Source organism: Eublepharis macularius, chromosome 3 (genome assembly GCF_028583425.1).
Source record: "Eublepharis macularius isolate TG4126 chromosome 3, MPM_Emac_v1.0, whole genome shotgun sequence".
In the NCBI taxonomy this organism is placed as follows: Eukaryota; Metazoa; Chordata; class Lepidosauria; order Squamata; family Eublepharidae; genus Eublepharis; species Eublepharis macularius.
The window spans coordinates 185,513,942-185,534,772 of record NC_072792.1 but is presented as its reverse complement, the minus strand read 5'-3'; the positions used below and the strand labels follow the sequence as shown (position 1 = coordinate 185,534,772).

The 20,831-nt window shown below is 49.5% G+C and overlaps 1 protein-coding gene across 2 annotated transcripts in view; it reads left to right on the top strand.

Annotated features, from left to right (window-relative positions):
- The first annotated feature begins 4,849 nt into the window (after positions 1-4,849).
- Positions 4,850-20,831, top strand: part of CLPB (ClpB family mitochondrial disaggregase) — a 90,885-nt gene continuing 74,903 nt past the window's right edge. For both annotated transcript variants that reach the window (XM_054975095.1, XM_054975094.1), the window contains exons 1-2: positions 4,850-5,452; positions 10,484-10,535. In XM_054975095.1, coding sequence (XP_054831070.1) covers positions 4,891-5,452; positions 10,484-10,535 — 614 coding nt within the window. In that variant the 5' untranslated portion in view covers positions 4,850-4,890. The remainder of the gene's footprint in view (positions 5,453-10,483; positions 10,536-20,831) is intronic.

Here is a 20,831-nt window from a genome sequence, read left to right as displayed (position 1 = left end):
CATTTTGACCCAGTTACAGAGATGGACGTTGACGGGATCTTGGCATCCGTGAAGGCTGCTGCTTGTGCACTGGATCTTTGCCCATCTTGGCTGCTAAAATCGAGTAAGGACCCACATAGGTGGGGCAGGCAGAGATATTGAAACTCATCATGCTCGCCACTTTTCATGGGATGCAACTGACCCTTGCAGACTTGGTTAACAGACTAGGGGTTATACTTGATAAGCTTGACTGTTACAAGCCCTGACCTGGATAACCCAGGTGAGCCTGATCTCGTCAGATCTCAGAAGCTAAGCAGGGTTGGCCTTGCTTAGTACTTGGATGGGAGACCTCCAACAAAGACCAGGGTTGCAAGCAATGGCAAACAACCTCTGTTAGTATCTTGCCATGAAAACTCTACTGGGGTCACCATAAGTCACCGATGACTTGAGGGCACTCTCCTCCACTCTACTGCTACAAAAGCAAGTTGAGGCAGCTGCAAAAAATACTTTCTACAAACTCAGTCTAGCCCAAAAGATGGCCCCCTACCTTGACATGGCTGGTCTGCCCACCCAGATCCACACCATGGTAACATTGAGCCTAGACTACTGTAATGCACTATACCTAGGTCTCCCCTCAAAGTAAACTTGGAGACTCTAGATGGTGCAGAATGCCACAGCTCAATTATTATCAGGAGCTAGACAGAGCATGCATATCACTCCCATTCTGCAGTCACTCCGTTGCTTTCTCATCAGACACTGGCCTCAATTCAAGGTCACGACGGTCACCTACAAAGCCCTTCGTGGCCTCGGCCCCTCATATTTATGGGACCGCCTCTCTCCTTATGCCCCACCATGGCAGCTTTGCTCATCTCAACCATCCTGCAAATAGGCAAGATCAACAACGGTCTGCACATGAGCAACCTCTATAGTGACCCCACGTTGCGTCATGGCCTGCCTAATGAGGTTAGGAGGTCTCCCACTCTTGTGGTCCTCCACAAACTATGCAAAACTGAATTATTCCAGAGGTTTTTTTTACAGAGATAGGAGGGCTGTACTGTAAGGAAATGGTTATGAGTCTCTCTCTACACGAGACATCTTACACGGGGACACTCAAGTGTAGGGAGACGCAATATTAGCCGGGAAGCATAGTTTTAAAAGACAGAGCTAGCAGAGATCACTCCTCAGAGGGTTTGTTAATTTCATCTTTGCTTCCCACAGGCTCTGTCAATTTCACCTCCCCTTCAGGGAGGCGAAGATAAAATTAACAATCCCTCTGAAGAGCGATCTCCGCTGGCTTTGTCTTTAAAATACGCTTCCCGGCTAACATTGCGTCTCCCTACACTTGAGTGTCCCCATGTAAGATGTCTCACGTTGAGAGACTCTGAGAGATGCTTTGGGGAAGGGATAAGGACTGCAGACTCTACTGCTGTGTACTGACTGTTACTGTAACTTATTGCATAGTTTATGGGATGCTCCAGGTGTGGTTCATATTGATTTACACTGCACAATCCGCCTTGAGACTCACTGAAAAACTTATAGGCGGATGAGAAATAAAGTAAATAAATAAAAATTTAAGAACCCTAGCTCAAGTGGAATTAGAAGAAGACTTCTCTTCCTGCACCTGTATCTCCTTTGCAGCGCCACCCCTAGGGGAGGCAGGCAATCAATCACTCAGAGGTGTGCACTTGTCCGTCTCAATGATCCAGCGCTGAGCTCCTGCTCAGATTCAACTGTGCCACCGTTCACGGGCCGCTTCTTACGGCAACAGGTCTTCCCAGCGCAATGCCCCTTCTTCCTCTTTGCTCCAGTTTCTCTCACGGGTGCATGTTAGCCTAGATCAATGCAGCTACATGTCCTAATGAGCAAGCTTGGCAATCAGAAGGTGCCTCTGGTGGTAGCAGCAACAGTGAGCTGCGGCGAGACCCTGAAAGAAGCAGAAACATCTGTTTCAGATCAGCCAGCAAGGCAGCCAGAGAAGCAGTGTGTTGAGTTGGGTGGGGGGATGCACACAGCACGGTTCCCCCTGCTTACAATTCTGGGGAACTCCTCCCTGCAGGGCTGAGTCATTGCAATGAGACAACACATTTGCGGAACGACTGCAGAAAGGAGGAGGGGAAGGAGGAACTGGAGACCGGTTTGGCTTCCGGGCTGTTGCATGCTGCTGTGAGGTTACATACAAAGAGCATTTTCTGTCCGGATTCATTCAGTCTTGGGACTCCAGAAGAGAGAGAAAGAGAGAGAGAGAGAGACCGAGACCTTCAGGGCATATGGACTAGACACTCCTAACAGCTGAAGGCCTCAATTTGCAGGAAAATAATCTAGTTAATTCAGAGGACCGGCCACGGGCCAGTCACACACACTCCGCCTAGCCTACCAGAGTTGTCGTGAGCATAAAATGGGGAGATAAGTAGGGTATACATGAAATAAATAAAATAAATGTATGATTTTCATCCTTTTGAAAGAGCCTCTCTTGTTTGTCTCTCTTCCAAAGAGGTCCGGCCAACCTCCCGGTCAGGCCTGGAGATCTCAGGGAATTACGAGTTATCTTGACTACAGAGCTCAGTTCCCCTGGAGGAAATGGCTGCTTCAAAGAGTGTGGCATCCTGCTCTGCTGAGGTCCCCGCCCTCCTCAGGCTCCACCCCCAAACTGTCCAGGAATTATCCCAAACTGGAGTTGGCAACCCTTAGGACTGCCTCTTGAGTTCCCTTGGCCAGGTTGGAAATCCAGTTCCTTCACTGATGAAGGCAAAGGGCTTAATGACATCATTTTAAGCCTCTCTCCTCTCTCACACACGCACACCAGCATTCAGACACCTGACCATACGCTTAGTCCCATAAACAGATGTGGTTTATTATAGAATGACGTAATTCTTGGTAAAAAGACCCAGCCCCGAAGAGCTTACAGTTGCAAAAAAATGGAGGGGAGAGTACTAAGGGATCCAGATGCACAAGTACAGACACATCTGCACAGAACAGCGGGCGTGAAGCATGGTTATCCGGTCAGACTTCTGCTGGGAAGACCCAAGTTCGAATCCTTCAGGAATCTTCAGCCAGTCACCACCTCTCAGACTTGCGGTGATGGTAACACCCAGGCCAGCTGCCTCAAACTCCTTGGAGGAAGGATGGAGTCAGAAAATGAAATATTTTGATGTTCCATTTGGGGCAGAGGGCTGAGCGGTGAGCCAGACTCCAGGTAGCATTCTGGTCTGGGGCAGGGATTCTGCTATGGGTGCCAACACTGGAGATTTCAGGGTGGAGCTTGGGGAGGGGGTCCGGTTTGGAGATGGGAGGGACCTCAGGTGGGCAGAATCCCATGGAGTCCACCGTTTCTCCACTGGAACTGCTCTCTATATTCTGGAAATCAAATGTAATTCTAGGGGATCTCCAGGCCCCATCTGGAGGTTGGCAGCCCTAGAACCTGTGCTTTTTAAAGCTCCCAGTCAGGCAAACATTCCAGTGGTGTCATTCACCCAGCATAGCAGCGGGGTGATGGAGAGTACTACACCTGTTGAACTCCCAGCTGATGCACCAATGGAGAAGGCACGGGAGCCCTGCAAGAAACCGTAAAGCAGCAACCAGGCGTTGAGTTGGAGGGGTGCAGGGAGGGGGGCCTGCACCTGCATGTGCCCCCTTTCGGACCCCATTCCAGCCTGCGGTGGTCTTGAAGCCCTCTTCCTGCACAGAGTATGGCACAGAGTGGCACCCGCTCAACTCCCATAGCCCTGTCTTTGCACACTCAGAAGTATTTAACACAGAAGAGTCGCCACACAGCAGCTGCAGTTTGGAATGTAGTCAGAAGTATTAGTAGGGTGTAAGTCAAGACCAGGAGTTCTGGGTTCAAATTCTCCACTGCTGTGAAGCTCATGGGGTGACCTTGAGTTAGCCAGTCTCTCTCAGCCTAAACCGGGTAGTTAGGATCAAGGGGAAGAGAGCTAGGCTTGCCACCTTCCAGGTGGTGGCTCCTGGAACTACAACTGACCTCCAGGCAACAGAGATCAGCTCCCCTGGAGAAAATGGCTGCTTTAGATGATGGAGTCTATTGTATGCTGAGGTCCATCCCGTTCTCCAACTCTGCCCTTTCGAGGCTCCAGCCCCCAATTCTCCAGGAGTTTCTCAACCTGGAGCAGGTAAACCTACCTGCATCCAGCGGTTCTACTCTCTAAAAGTGTGCTGGAATAAAATCAGTGTTGCACAATATGACAACAGTGGCAGCTATGTGCGATCTTATACAAGGTTACTTATCCTGCTCTGGAGGAAGATGCAAGCTATTTTAGAAGATACTGGTATGGAAATATGAAGAGCAGGGGCGGGGAAATGGTTACACATTTTTCAACAAAGAAATACATCTTTTATACCCGCTTTCCAGACAATAGGGCACTTGAGGATGATTTGATTTACAAAAGAGTTTAAAGAGGGTTTAAAAGTTAAAAATTAAAAGTAAAAAAGGGTTTAAATCATAACTGTATATAATGCACTATGCTTTTTATTTGTTTAAAATATCGTTATAAACGTTGTAATTTTTTTAAACACTTCCCCCCCCCCCAGTCAGTTTCGAACTCGTGGCTTTTTTCGCATCCCGACAGGCTCAGCCGGAAAAGCGCCGAAAGCCCCTCCTTCCCCCACCCAGCCGGACTCTATTTCCCAGCCAGCATCTCAAGAGAAACCACGGTGCTCTTTGTTGACGTCACTGCTCTGGAGGCTTCTGGGAACTGTAGTCCCTTCCATTTAAGCCCATCGAAGAGTGAAGCGGAAGGAAAAGACTAAAGACTGCAACTCCCATGAGCCAATGCTTCGACGCCTTTCCCGTGCAGCTACGGCTCCCTCACAGCGGCGCCTTGTGTCCGCCATCTTGGTTTCCCGGGCGACAAGACAGGCTGTCAGACAGGAGCCGGTCCGGGCAGGAGGGCAGACATGCTGCCCCGCCGGATGAGCGGGCCGCTGCCATGGAGCCTCGCCCGCTTCCTCGTGGCGAGGACCAGGCACCCGCCGGCCGTGGTCGGAGCTTCGGCGCGGGACCCGAACTGGGGCGTCGCCGCGGCCTTCTCCGCCGATCTGCAGTACCCGGCAGTGGCCGCCAGGGGTCGCCACGAAGCCAACTTCCAAGCAGCGCCCGACGAGCTGCCTCTTCCTCAGGCGGCCGCCAGGGGGCGCAGCGGGGATGAGAGGCGGCTGCAGTGCCCGGCGGTGGCCAGCAGGGGGCAGCAGCTGAGCAGCCACGTGGCGGGCATCGCCCCCAGGGGCCAGAGGGGGGCCTGGCAGCCCTGCCTGGTGGAGGGGCCCGCCCAGGAGCCCCCAGTCCCCCTCCCCAAGGAGCCCAGCAGGCTGCACCTGTGGCCCAACCTGGTGCATGCTGGGAGGCACCACCGCAGCCACGAGGGATGGAGCCACCACATCAGGGTGCCTGCCTTCACAGCCACTGCCATGGCGGTTGCCGGACTAGCCTTCTGCTACAGCAAGAGCAACATGTCCAAAGGTGAGGAGCCTAGAGAGAGATACTGGCCTGTCCCGAATGACCGCCTTGTGCAGGGGCCGGAGGGGGCTGGCCGCCAGCCTTGCATTCCTGGTTGGCTAGGGAAAGCTTCTGCTGCTTTGACACCTGCAATTAGAGGCCCTGCGGCAAGGCTAGTGGAGAACAGGCCAGTTGCTGCTCTAAGAGGCAGGGTGGAGTTGGCTAGACACTGGGGTGACTGGGCGCCTGGGAATTTTCTCCCTTGCATAGTTTCCATTTCAGTGTTTGCTGGAAAAAATTTCTGCTACCATGCCTTACTATATCTCTTTCCCTGAATGTCCTAGCTGTTCGTCACTGTTATATTTTGCTCAATGAATGTCCTAGTTCTAGCATTTGTTTATATTGCACTGTCACTTGTATTGTAGTAATCTGCCTTTCTCAGAGTCAGAAAGGCAGACTATAAAATAAACAAAAACAAACCAAATAAAATAATAACAACAGTGTACTTACCACTCTTTAAAACCAATTAGGGTCCACTCAGAGCATGAACAAAGTCAGTGTTGTTATATTGTCGGAGGCTTTCACGGCCGGAGAACGATGGTTGTTGTGGGTTTTCCGGGCTGTATTGCCGTGGTCTTGGCATTGTAGTTCCTGACGTTTCGCCAGCAGCTGTGGCTGGCATCTTCAGAGGTGTAGCACCAAAAGACAGAGATCTCTCAGACACTGTGACACTGAGAGATCTCTGTCTTTTGGTGCTACACCTCTGAAGATGCCAGCCACAGCTGCTGGCGAAACGTCAGGAACTACAATGCCAAGACCACGGCAATACAGCCCGGAAAACCCACAACAACCATCAGTGTTGTTATTTTCCCCACAATGCAGCTGGGGAGCTGGGGCTGAGAGGAAGGACTTACCCGAGGCCACCTACTGAGCTCATGGCAGGAGTGGGATTCGAACCAGCAGAGTGCTGGTTTGCAGCTTAGTCACTTAACCACAATGCTACCCTGCCATGTGCTCTGTCAGGCTGGAGGTCTGTCTAGCCCACACGGTAACCCTTGCTAGCCAGAAACCCATGAAATGATCGCGGGCAGCAGAGGGAGGTGGTTACATTCCTCTGTCTCTGCTCCTGAGTATCTGGTACCCTCAGGTATCCTGCCTCTGATCCTGGAGGTTCTGTTTTTTATCTGTTGTAGCCAATAGCCTCTTCTCTGAATTTTGACTTTCCACCTGACACCCACGGCCACCACACCTTTGGATTCACAGATCAACCAGGCTTACGTTTTCTCTTTCCTAGGCCTGTTTTCAGCCATAGATCCAGAGGAGTTAGCTATGTTAGTTGCAAAATAGTAAAGAGTCCAGTAACACCTTTAAGACTAACCAACTTTACTGTAGCATAAGCTTTTGAGGACCAGAGCTCTCTTCGTCAGATGCATGCTGTGATTCTCGAAAGCTTATGCTACAATAAAGTTGATTGGTCTTAAAGGTGCTACTGGACTTTTTACTGTTTCCAGTCAGTGTCAGAGCATATTCTGGTGTTCTTTTTTAAGAATATTTCTCTGTGCTCCTCAATAAGGCCTGGGGGAGTTGTTGCTTTTCCTGAGAGGAGCCGTCTCTCAGAGAAAGGCAAGCCGCTGCTCAGTGAAACTCTCGAGAATCACTCCAGTTGCCTTGTCTTTTGATGGAGCAGCAGAGCAGCCTGGGAGACCGAGGCTGCCTCCAGCAGTCCGGAGGCTGAGCTGCGTTTCCTTGCAAAGCCAAGCTGCTACCACGTGGGTTTCCCTTGCCGTGAGAGCTGGGATTTGGCTTCCCCTCTCGATATGTTTGGCAGTGAAACGCACACCACTTGGCGTCACGCTGGCCCACCCTGTCATGGCATTCCCTCTGATTGCTTGGAATTGGCTTTTGTGAGATGCAGCTGCCAGGTGAAGGGAGCGTGCCCGGGCTCCGCCCAGGCCTGGGGCAAGAGCGAGATGGAGCAGCGCTCTTTTTTTTCCTGGTGTTGGCTGCTGTGTGGCTGCATTTGAGGCCGGGCGGCTGGCTGTGTTACTCTACTGCCATGAGCTCAGCAGGTGGTCTTGGGTCAGCCGCTCCTTTCAGCCCAGCTCCCCAGCTGCATTGTGGGGATGATAAAGCTGACCTTATTCACTGCTCTGAGTCGACACTTACCTGTCCAGAAGGGCAGTATCTAAGCACACTGTTACTGTTGCTGCCTGTTGCGCTCAAGCCAAGCAGGTGACTATTTTATTTATTTAATTTATCAAATTGATACCGCACCTTCCTTGCGAATGGGCTCAGGGTGGCTAGCAACAAAATAAAACATTAGACATTAAAATCATAAATCTTAGTCTCATAAGCATTCATCTAAAAACAATGTTTAAAAGCTCAATACAATACACAAGTACAGGACTGACGCCATGAAAAGTACAGGCTACATTAGTTATTTAAAAAGCATGGATACCCCTGTGGCGCAAGCCTGGGGGAGCCAGCGATGGGATACATAGGGGAAGGGGAGACAGTCAGGAGACAATTTGCAGGCGGTGGGTCTGGCAGGCTCAATCTCTTTTTTAGCCCCTGTCACTGCTGGACGTGGCTCCCTGAAGTCTCCAAAGGGGCCGTCCCTTTAATTATTTATTTGCTTCGTTTATTCCTCGTCTTCCCCCCACAATGGGACCCGAAGGGACTTCGGTTGTTCTCTTCTTCTGTGTTTTATCCTCACAACAACCCTGTGAGGTTGGTGGGGCTGAGTGTGTGTGACTGGCCCAGACTCACCCAGCAAGTTTCGATGGCAGCAGGGATTCGAACCTGGCTCTCTGAGATCTGAGAGCCAAAACAGACAAGACACTTGATGCGTGGAGGACACGCCTCGGTTTCCTGCAAGGTTCCACGGAAAGTGTAGTGAAAATGAACCTCTGCCAGGGAGAAGAGGGAGAGGATCCTTCTTCTCCCTGGCAGAGGTTCTTTCTCTAGGTATCTTGTTTAGTCCGCTCAGCTCCCTCTCACCATCACGGGCTCCCCTAGAAGCACTCCGCAGCCCAAGGGAGCTGAGCGTGTGGGTGGCAGCAAGGGGGAGCCGATTGCGCCGGCAGCAGTCGGAGAGGGCTGGCAGCAGCGATAGGCTGCTTGCCCCTCTCGCCCCCGCTAGCACGCTCGACTCCCTCTGGCTGCCGAGCGCGTTCAGGGGAGCAAGAGGAGCGTTCTGGCGGGGGCGAGAGGAACAAGGAGCCGGTCACTGCTGCCAGCTCCCTCTGACCGCTGCCGGCACAATCGGCCCCCTTTTGCCGCTGCCCGCACGCTCGGTTCACTCTGGCTGCGGAGTGCTTTTAGGGGAGCAAGGGGAGCTGGCGGCGGCGAGAGGGAGCCGAGAAGTCTAGACGAGACGCCTAGAGAATGAACCTCTGCCAGGGAGAAGAGGGATGCTCTCCCCCTTCCCCCTGGCAGAGGTCCTTTCTCACTACACTTCCTGTGGGACCTTGCGGGAAACTGACGCGCGTTGTCCACGCGTCAGGCGTCTCGTCAGTTTTGGCTCTGAGTCTGACACTGCGCCACATTGGCTCTTTGAATCTTGGCCGTCTTGTCTGGCGGAGTCTTAGCCAGCAGGGGGAGTGTTTGAGTTGAGCATTTCAGCCAAGGCGGCCAGCTGAGCGAGAATTATGGTCTGTCCGTCTTGGCTTTCCAGGATCTCTGCCTGAGATCTTGCGTGCTGCCCCAGAGCCTCGGAAGGGGTTGGACTTCCTCCCTGGGAGGCTCTGCCCCTGACTTGGTTTGAGCTTCGGCTGCCGCCTGCAGCTTTCCAGCAGGAGGTCTAGGAGTCGTGTCCCTGCGGTGTCCGTTTCCCGGTTGCCTGGCTTCTGGCCCGCCTGCCTTCTCAGGGCAGCTTCTGTCCCTCGGGGCGATTCCTTTCTTCTTGTTCTTCTCCCAAGACACCTGAGCTGCTTCTGGGCGTGGCGCCCTGGGTGCTCTTTCATCGCAGCAGCACCATCTCGCCTGAGCACCATGCCCTATCCCGATGCCAGTTTCGGTCGACAAGTCCTTTCGGTCGACAAGTCCTTTCGGTCGACAAGTTTGTCCAGCATCAGTAGGGCCTGCGTATGGCGTTTGCACGCTAAGAACACAAAGCCCTCTGCCTAGAAGAAAGTAACTTTGCTGATAACATGACTTTTGTAAGTCTGAGATATGAAACGCACACACACACACACACACACACACACTTTTTTGGGGTGTAGTTTCCTCCTGAATATGCCTGAAAATCTTGCAATCTGGCTCTTCTTCTTGAGCACATTTGAATAAACCCACTCCTCTCACAGTCCTAGGACAACCATAAAAGTCTGTGTCCGAAACTCCAATTGCTGAGTTCCCCTGGTGAATCCAAGGGCTGACAGCCTGACTTTTTAAAGGGGCCGCAGTAGATGAAGAGCACTGCTGCTTCTGGAAGAGTCTTACAGGTCTTGTTCCCATGGCGCTGTGGCTTTGAGGCACAACTGGGACATCTGACACTTGGCTTCATGTCCATCGTTTGTGCTAAAACTAGGGCGAGGGTCAGACATATGCGAATTGATGTAAAATCTTCGCCAACATCTGGCAGCGCAACCAACCTGGCTCTGATTTTAGTGCGGCGCCTGGTTCTGGGCCAAAGCTGCGGCCGCAGCCAGCAATTGTTTCTGCAGCAGTCAGCTGGGAAAACCCCGGACACAGGAGGAAAATATGCAAAGAGCTATAGAGAATCACATGCATGTTCTTACAAAGTGACAAGTGCTGTTAGTGAATTAATATATCTCATACAAAATCTCATACAAAAATATCTACAAAGTCCTATACGTAAATATAATCACAGCATATATCCAGCTCCCTCCAATGATTACAAAATTTCATCTGTACAAACACTAACATAAATATCTGTTTCTGGGCAAGTGGGGTTGGTGGTAGAAGCAGCCCTGGCAAGGGAGCGGGCGCCGTCCATTTTTTCGAAAGGTGCCTCTTTTTCCAAGATTCCTGCATTGCGTGTGGCCCTCTGCCTGTCCCTCGCTCAAGGCTCTTCCTCCCCGTTGTCTTTTCCAGAAGAGGCTCTGCTGGAAGCGGCGAGGATCAACAATGTCTCCGAAGTGGACAGGTGAGTCACCGCTCAGAATGCTTTTGAAGCATACTGAATCCGCAGTGCTGGTGGGAGGGAGCCCACCGTTCTGTCATTCCACAAAATGTGCACAATTCTTATAATGGAAACAGAAAATGGAGCAAGATTAGAGTCCGCTAGCACCTTAAAAGGCCAGCCGCCTTCTCCAGGCTCTCAGCTTCCGTGAATCAAAGCTTCCATCATCAGATACTGGTGAGAATGGAGATCCATCAGCTCTTATATCCAGGTCAGAAGGTAAGAGGGGGATTCCAGAGGCCCTTCTTGGTAACACTTTCCCCACCTTTTAATGTCACGGTCTTGAAGAAGTCTCTTGTCAGCCACACATTTGCCATTGGCACTGCCGAGAAGAGAGGCCTCTGTCTCCAAGAGAGCGGGGAGCCCCTACCGCATTTGGAAGATTCTGCAGATGGCGTTTCTAGCATCATCACAAGGCAGCGTTCAGGTTCCTTGCCTTCATTTGCAGATGCAAAACAGAACAGTTAATTTCCAGAATCCCCATGAGAATCGATGCTGGCTTTTAGTAAGGGACTTGGGCTTAATTTGTCCACCTGTAAGATCGTGGCCGTGCTCAGGCGTTCCTGGCAAGTCTTCAGTGTTTGGAAGGAAAGGAGAGCGGGAAATGGGACGACTGGACAGGCTGTCCCGAGGCCTGATTTAAACTTGGCGCCGCCAGAGTCTTGCGTGGCGGCTGTGCACGTGGCCCAGTTTTAATGAGCCCCATTCAAGAGTGCAAAACCCTTGCTTCACTGGCCTTGAATTATTTAGGCATTTATACCCAGGTTTCTCCCTAGAGGGGACCAAAGGCAGTTTGCAGCATCATTCTCCCCTCACAACAACAGTCATGTGAGGTTGGCCAGGCTGAGAGAGAGCGACCGGCCCAAGGTTTCTTCCAGAGCCTACCTGGCAGAGGGGGGATTTGAAGCCAGGACACCCAGATACTAGTTCCAAAATAGCAAAGAGTCCAGTAGCACCTTTAAGACTAACCTACTTGATTGTAGCATCGTCAGATGCATCTGACAAAGAGAGCTGTGGCTCTCGAAAGCTTATGCTACAATAAAGTTACGATGCATCTGCCGAAGAGAGCTGTGGCTCTCGAAAGCTTATGCTACAATAAAGTTGATTAGTCTTAAAGGTGCTACTGGATTCTTTACTATTTTGCAACTGCAGACTAACACAGCTAACTCCTCCAAATACTAGTTCGACTCTCTAACCATTACACAGTGCTGCCATCCTGTTTAAATCTCTCCCGAGGATTGTAGCTCGGCCGTCCCTTTGGAGACAGGAGGGCAGGATGCCTTGCCAGGAATCTACCAAAGCCTCACGGGAGAAAGCTTTCCGAAAGCATAGGTTGCGCCAGCTGTTAAACAGTAGCCTGCTGGGGAGGGTGGGGGGGGGCAGCATTTTCACTGGGGGCCCGGGACAGAAGCCTTTGTTGTGGGCAAAAGTTCAAGTTTCCAGCTTCCTCTTCCTCCACCTGTCAGGAGGGTGAAGCAGGTCCTGCTAGCAGGCACTGAGCACAAACTCAAACATGCCCTTTGGGCCCTGGCTTTAAGTGGAAGCGACCCGGAGTCACTCACCCAGAACTTGCGGGAGGAGAGGCTGAATAGAAGCCCCATATGTCTGGGCTGGGGGCGAGGGGGGAGCCGCATGCCTGCCTGGCAGCAGGACAGAGGGGCCTGCAGACCAGCGAGTCACTGGATCCCGTGTCTTCAGGGCACAAACACGATCCCTGCCGCATCCGTGGCCCTTTCTCCTGCCTAGCCCTGGAGCCGCTCCTGGGTTCCAAAGCCCCCTCTCCGCTGGGGGCCTTGGCAGTAGGCAGGAATCCAGCAGGGGTCGGGGGATGGCGCGTCTCCCTCGAAGCTGAGACTTGGGTGGGGAGTCTGAGCTGTTCTGCTTTGCCCCCCTAAGTCATGTGGAGCTCTGCTCCGGTGGACGGAGAGGAGGGCACGAACTGGGCTGCCAACCTATTTTTATTACAGGAATGAAATAGCCTGGGGGGGGGAGGAATTGGCCCTCTTTCTGGGGTGATCGTGCAGGCTGGCTGGAGTCTGGTGTGTCAGTACTTTGCCTTTACGTAGAGCCTGTGAATATCGGTATCCTGAAATCATACATATGAAGTAGGCAGTGGTGTTATTCTAGGAGCTGCTGGCCTGATCATGGCACAGGCAGGATTTGAATCGGGGACTTCCTGATCGGTACCTCGGTTGGCGAGCTGCCCAGCTGCAATGGATTCTTGCAGCATTTGGATTTGATAAAAGATTGGTGGGGAGAGGGCGGCACGGCCCAGATTGGTGCATCTCTGGCTCCTGGCAAAGGGAATCCCTGAACTTACCCCTGCACGAGCTCTCCCTGCCCAACCATGCTGGGTGTTGTGTGTGTGTTTGCGTGTGTGTTTACTGCCTATCAGATGTGAATTACTCTCTTGGGTGTGCTTGCTCCCTCTCCCCCACGACTCAGCACGTGATTGTAAAAATTACTTTTTACCCCCGTGGCCTGAGAATGAGGGCCAAGCAAGACAAGGTCATAGATGCAGAGGAGTTAGCCGTGTTAGTCTGTGGTGGCAAAATCAAAAAGAGTCCAGTAGCACCTTTAAGACTAACCAATTTTATTGTAGCATTAGCTTTCGAGAATCAAGTTCTCTTCGTCAGATGCATGGTACAGAGACTGGTACAGAGTCTCTGTACCATGCATCTGACGAAGAGAACTTGATTCTCGAAAGCTTATGCTACAATAAAATTGGTTAGTCTTAAAGAAGCTAGACAAGGTGTTGGAAACACGGCACCCACCAGTAGGACAGGTGGTAGATTTGGACAGGGACACTGGTGCTGGGCAAAGAGGTGTGTGTGTGTGAATCTTACTGTCTTTGTGCAGTAAGCGGCTACCTGGAGGCAAATATAACACCTCCAGAGGACATTCTTATCAAGGAAAGTCATATGTGGGAAAATAGTAGAGAGTCCAGTAACATCTGTAAGACTAACCAACTTTATTGTAACGAGTTTTCAAGAGCCACAGCTCTCTTTGTCAGATGCAACTTTATTGTAGCATGAGCTTTTGAGAACCACAGCTCTCTTCGTCAGATGCATCGTCAGCTTTCGAGAACCATAGCTCTCTTCGTCACATGCATCGTCAGCTTTCGAGAACCACAGCTCTCTTCGTCAGATGCATCGTCAGCTTTCGAGAACCACAGCTCTCTTCATCAGATGCATCATGCTACAATAAAGTTGGTTAGTCTTAAAGGTGCTACTAGACTTTTTATTATTTTGCAACTACAAACTAAGACGGTTAACTCCTCTGGATCTGTGACCATACTTGGGAAGAAAGTGTTAATATCCCACCAGCTCACACACACCCAGTTGGGCTCCAGCACAGACTTTTTAGAATGGGGAGACCTGATCCTCTGCGCTCGTGCCCGTCCGCTCTGTCTTGCCACTTCGTTTGCCGCAGGTTTTGGCTTCTTAACTGTCCGCAGAGGCAGCCCCTTTCACTCGCTCCCAAAGGAAAGAAAATCATAGGAGCTTTTTTCCTTGTTCCTCTAAATTTCCCAGTTTTTCTGTCAGAAAGACAGAAAAAGTCCCCCAGACTTTTTTTAAAAAAAATTTATTGATCATACTTATTCTCCATACAATGATTACATAGAATTTGTACAATGTAAAATACAACTAACAAATTACAAAATTCCAAACTTTTAAAATTCCCAGTTTCAAAATTACAACATTCCAAAAATTTCAAACTGTCAGTCAGACAAGACTCCCAGACTTTCCATGCTGTATGGTTGTGTGTGAGAAACCCCGCCTTCAGTCTTTAGAAGCATTTCACTTACTCCAAAGGAGAAGATATTTCACAGGAGTTTCCCCCCACCCCCCATATCCAGTATTTCTCAACATTTCCTGATTTTTCTATTGAAAAAAAGTCCTTGGGATTGTTTTTTTAAAAAAAATTATTTAATTAGATTTATATTCCACTCGCCTTGCAAGCGGGCTCAGAGTGGATTACAAACAGAAGATCTAAAATCAAACAGGGTGGCAGAAAATTATAAAAACATCACACTAAAAATTCATTCATTTATCATGGGATAATATTTATACCGCCTTTGCTCCAACAAGGCCCAGAGCAGTTTACAATATTAAAAACCATTAATAACAACAATATTATCTATTAACACTAAAAACTACAATTAAGGAGTCCCACAAATACAACCAATAGTTAAAAACAACCAGGAGAACAGAGGAAAATGTTTGGATTTTTTCACATACGCCCCTTGCCCCCAGGCTTCACATCTACAGCCGTTCTGCACAGTTTGTGAACCGCTGCTGTCGTCGTCTTATCTAGGCAGCCCTGGGCTGATCCTTTGTATAAAATACAAAGTGTAAAACTTTCTAGAAGTTTAGAATGCACCTCATTGTGTCACGTCTGTGGGGCCGTGGAGGATTTTATACAAAGGATCAGCCCAGGGCTGGCTGTGTATCTGTTATGGTGGTGTAACCTCTGACTTAATGTGGCCAGTAGGGTTGCCAGGTCCAGGTTGGGAAATTCCTGGAGATTTGGGGGGTGGAGCCTAGAGAGGGTGGGGTTTGAGGAGGGGAGGGGCCTCAGTGGGATGTAATGCCGTAGAGTTCATCCTTCAAAGCAGCCATTTTCTCCAGGGGAACTGATCTCTTTGGCCTGGAGAGCAGTTGTAGTTCCGGGAGATCACCCATCTTTATGGCTCCACCTAGAAATACAGAAAGAAAAGAAGAGAAATTAATAATGACCTTGGCTATCGGAGTACCTGCCTGTTGAACAGTCCTGTTTGACCGTCTTTCTTTGGCAAACCATCTAGAAGGAAAAAAAGGAAAAAAAGATTGAGACTGTGAGATTTATATAGTTTGTCTTTGGACACGGCTTACACTATTTGTAATCATATGTGATAGTTGTATATTTTGTCCTCTGTTTATGATATTAAGATTCATCAAATGTATTTTTAGATATTTATAAGTATTTATTAAGAGCACTAGTCACTTTTGCACTTAAATATTTACTAAACACTCTTTACAATTATCTTTGCATGGGTTTACTGTATCTGCCCCTGATTGTGGTTATTCCAACCAGTTGCTTAGGTCCTGTTTCAGGGACGCCTCTTGTGTTTTTGCTTTGCGCCACCTGGAGGCTGGCAACCCTACCGGCCAAGGATGTTTTGTTCGGTTGCCAGTTCCCCTCTCAGCAGATCAGCACATCTTCCCACCTAAAATTATTCTCTAGAGTTTGCGTTGCTGCTTGGTATGTGTATGTGTCCATCCTCATGTGGCGCTGCGGAAGCCGATGAGCCGAGCTGCTCGGGTCTTATTTGGTTAAAATGTGGATAAACATCCTTAAGCATTGATCCGAGGCTTTGATTCAGTTAGCAATCAAATGCTTCTGCTGGTAAATACATTTGTTTGTCTAGGAGCTGAGCAGCGGTCGTCACATTATTGATTGGCCTTGATTGAATCAAGTGAGGAATATATTAATGATGACGACGAGAGCCCCAAACAGGAAGTGCAGCCCTTTCAGAAAACTGCCAAGGTGCTGAGTTTTAAAAATGCCCCTAATTGAAACACCGATGCACGTTATGCTGCTAGATGACACTCGGGCTGTTCCGCCGTTCCAGAGGGCCTCGAGCCACCGAGATCCTGTTTCCAGCCATGGGTTCTCCTAGCATTGTCTGTGCCAGTCTCGGGTGTGCTTTCGCATGAGGAGCAGGAAGAGCTGTTCTGGAAGAGCTCCACTAATATCGTTCGTCTTCCCCAGGCCGGGTCTCCTCATCGGGGTGGCAAGGGGTTTCAGCCAGAGGACCAACTCTGGCTCTCTGTGCCACTTTGGAGGGCTCCGAGTTGGCCATTGGCTCTTCCTTCTTCCAGCACTACAGCAGGAAGAGGCAGCGTCCAGTTCAGAATCCTCCCAAGAGGGCGGAGACTGTGATGGGGCAGTCACTTCTTCATTGCTGCTCTTTATAACGCTCCGCTCTCCAGCTGTTTAACAGTGTTTGGAAGCAGAAGTCTGCTGGCCAATGCCGCAGCTCAGTGGATCTGTGCGGCTCATGTAGTGTCAAGCCGCTTGAGGGCATGGTGTCTCCCCACCACCACACACTGCAGGGCGCCCACCTCTGCCCCGGAGCAACGTCCTGGAGCTGTGCTCCCCACCCCCATTCCTTTCCTTTAGGAACAGCCTCGAGCATTCCCAACAGGGATTCCTCCACCCGCTCCTTGAAGACTGCCAAGGAGGGGGAACCCAGCACACCCCTAGACAGCCGATTCCATGGCTGAATTACGTTTAACATGAAGAGGTTTTTCCTAATGTCCAGCCGGTACTTTTTCTCTTCAGTTTAAACTCATGATTGCAAATCCTATCCTCTGCCGCCAGCAGGAACAGCCCCCTTCCCTCCTCTAAGTGACAGCCTTTTAAATACGTAGAGAGAGCAATCGTGTCTCCCCACAACCTCCTCTTCTCTGAACGGAACAATCCCAGGTCCCTCCGTCCTTCCTCACAGGGCTTGGTCTCTGGGCCCCTGACCATCCTGGTTGCTCTCCTCTGCACCCCTTCCAGTTTGTCCGCGTCCTTTTTGAAGCGAGGCCTCCGGAACTGCGCACAATACTCCAGGTGGGGCCTGAGTAATGCGGTACATCGTGTAATGAGAACACCCTGCTATTTGGGCATTATGCCTTTGTTGATACACCCCAAGACTACATTTCCCTTTTTAGCTGCTGCGTCACACTGAGGGCTCATATTTAGCTTCCCATCGATCCATACTTCAAGTTCTTGTTCACACACATTGGTAACCCTAACCCTAACCTCATCCAGTATGCATGCTTTACGTTTTTATTACCCAGGTGCAGAACCTGGCGCATGTTAAATGGCATCTTATTCAGATCTTCCCACTTTTTCAGTGTGTTCAGATCTCATGGAATTCTATCTCTGTCTTCAGGGGTATTTGATCATCCCCTACTGCCTGCTCTGGTCTAAACGGAGGTGCCACAAATTGAATCTGGGGCTTTCTGCATGCCAAGCAGGGTCTGTACCACGGAGTCACAGCCCGATTCAAGGAACACCTCCTTTTATTAGCAACGTTTTGTGCTTTGCAGGCAAAATACCATCTTTGAAGCTACTTAGGCTCCCTTCTGACACCTGGGAGCTCTTCATGTCCTCGACGCGTCATGCTGGTCTAGGGGGAAGGACGCAAGCCCTTCTCTCTACGTCCTTGTTTTCTAGAGCAAAGTTCAGCCTGTATTCTTTTTAAAATATATATATATTTATTGGTTTTCGTTCCAGTTCACTCTGATCACAGAATTAATCGAGATCTTACAGGGTTTTTTGTTACATGTTATATACCATGCACTTCATTCCATCTCTACAATTCCATCATATTGATATTACCTTTCACTAAGCTATTGTCACTGTAAGTCTACCTTCTTTTAGTTCTAATACTTCTTTTCTTTTTCCGTTCATTTAATTGTGGTTTGCTAATGTGCAGCTAAGTCCCTACTTTATATTTTCGTTCAATCCATCTGTAGAGCGGGGTCCATTTTTGTCTCCCATTATGTCTGTTTTTTTCTTTTATTAATTCTGTCAGTGTGTCCAGTTCTGCCGTCTCTGAAATTTTCTCTATCAATTCTTCTTTTGTTGGTATATCTATATTTTTCCAGTATCTGATATATACTATTCTTGCTGCTGTTATTATGTGAATTATCAAATATCTATTTCCCCTGTTTATCTCATCCAGCATTATATTTAGTAGGAGCATTTCCGGTTTGAAAGGTATATTCATTTCTAGCGCCTCTTGCAACAATCCATGTATCCCTTTCCAATATTTCTTCGCTTTTTTGCATAGCCACCATATATGGAAAAAGGTGCCTGTTTTCTCTTTACACTTCCAGCATTTATTGGGTACTTCAGGATACATCTTTGCTAATTTTTCTGGTGTCCCATACCACCTATAAAGCAAAGTTCATCTGGTATTCTACTGCTACTTCTAGCATAATTAACTCAGAAAGAGATTTCTCTTATTTGCCTGTGGGTATGGCAGAGTGCGTAGTAGTGTAGGTGCCTCTTGCTACCAGTAACCTAGCCAAGTCTACATGTGGGTATCCTTTCACCGAAACTTCAAATAGCAGGCAGTGACTGGCATTTGCACATGTCATCTGCCTTGGCACTTTACCCCAGTGTTCACTCTCTGCTTTGCACAGTAAAAATACAGTTCAATCACATGAAAATACAAAAGGCATATGAAAATATTCTAGTTCATTAGATTCACTTTCCTCAGATGTATCTGACAATGCATCTGATGAAGAGAGCTGTGGTTCTCGAAAGCTTATGCTACAATAAAGTTGGTTAGTCTTAAAGGTGCTGCTGGACTCTTTACTATTTTGCAACTACAGACTAACACGGCTGACTCCTCTGGATCCATGTCCGGAGACAGTCAGTCTCTGAATCCCAGTGCCTGGAGGCAACAAGAAGGAAGGCCTCTCTGCCCTGTTGCTGGCCCTTCAGAGTAACTGGTTGGTTACTGTGTGAGACAGTGTGCCGGGCTTGATAGACAACGGGGTCTGCTCCAGTAAGGCTCTTCTTAGGTTCTTAACAGGTCACCGGGATTCATTGAGCCTAGAACAGACAAGAGTCTTGTGGTGTGTTATATGGATGCCCTAATTGTGCGTTCTTTAAGAAACCACAGCACTCTTGATCACTTTGGCCGTGGCAGGCTTGCTCTGTTTCCCTCTGGAAATCGTCTGAATGAGTAACGTGAGAAGTACGTTTGAAGGCGGTGGGTTGTGACTCTCTGCCCAAACGTTGAGACCCAGATTTTGTTCTGGCCGGTGTTTTATCAAAGCTGTTGACAATTTTCATTCAAAATGGGGGGTTGGGGGGGAGGGGGGGAGCCGTCAGGAGCTCCCAGGTGGAGCCGAGGTGTCGATTCACGCTGCAGGCAGTGCTCCTTTGAGCAAGACCTGTCCAGCTGCAAAGCGGAAGGCACCCTTGTGTTGCTGTAAACAGAATCCCGCCGCCCCCCGCCCCCCCCATCGACATCCAATCTGGCTTTCCAGCAGGTTATCCTGTACCTGGGTGTTCCTTGCAGAGAGAAGTGCATTAAGCTGTGTTCTGCGTGGTGGGGGAGGGTGTCTTTTTGAGCGTTTTGTTGCTGTGCTTCAGGGTTTATTTATTACGCTCTTTCTCACCTGCCTTACTCCCAGGACTCCAGGCGGGTGGGCGGGCAGCATAGGCGAAATTTCAGAAGCCAAAGTAGGCAAACCAGGGCTTCTGTCTCCGTAATCCTCAAGTCTGGATCTTTTCCCAACGCTTGTGTAAAAATGCTTTTCTCCACTGAAACTGCCTCTGGGTAGCGGACTCTGTCCTCCCCTTACATATTGATGCAGCTTCATGTTCTGCTCTTCCTATTGCAGAGATGTGTGCCACTAAAACAGCCCCTGGGGTGGTTGGTTGCTTTTCAATAAAAAGCCCTCCCTGCTCAGGACAACTAAGAGTAGCGCAGAAGTAAACAAACCTATCCAGCCAGGGGTCTTCCTGTGACACCACCAGTGTCCACGGCCAGGGCCGGGCGTCTGCCGCAGGAAGCTGACAGTCTAAATTACAGCAAGGGGGTTATTTTCTTTATATAACGTGGCTGCAGGTGTTTAACCCCCCCCTGTCACAGAGTCAGACTGCTTAAAGAGCCACTGGCACACAGCATAGCAATGCGGAGACTGGGCACGGGTTCCTGGGTCAAATTTGGCCTCTGTTGTAGAATTGCTGCTTGGCCTTTGACATGCCGGCCTCTCTGTCTCTGAATCCTTTATCAGCAACCTTGACTTTCCAGGGTTGTTCTAAGAATGGCAGTTGCAAAGGTGCAGCCGTGTTAGTCTTTCATAGCTGCATAAATAATAACAATAACATAATAATAACATTCGATTTATGTACTGCCCTTCAGGATGACTTAACACCCACTCAGAGCGGTTTACAAAGTATATCATTATTATCCCCACTACAAACACCCTGTGAGGTGGATGGGGCTGAGAGAGCTCTGAGAGAGCTGTGACTCACCCAAGGCTACCCAGCTGGCTTCAAGTGGAGGATGAGGAATCAAACCCAGCCCTCCAGATTAGAGTCCCACGCTCTTAACCACTACACTAAACTGGAGCAATACTCCAGTGGCACCTTAAGGACTAACAACATTTATTGCAACATCAGCCTGTTGCGATATTGAAATAAATGTTGTTAGTCTTTAAAGTGCCTTTAAAGTGACTTTTCCAAGAATGAGAGCAAGAG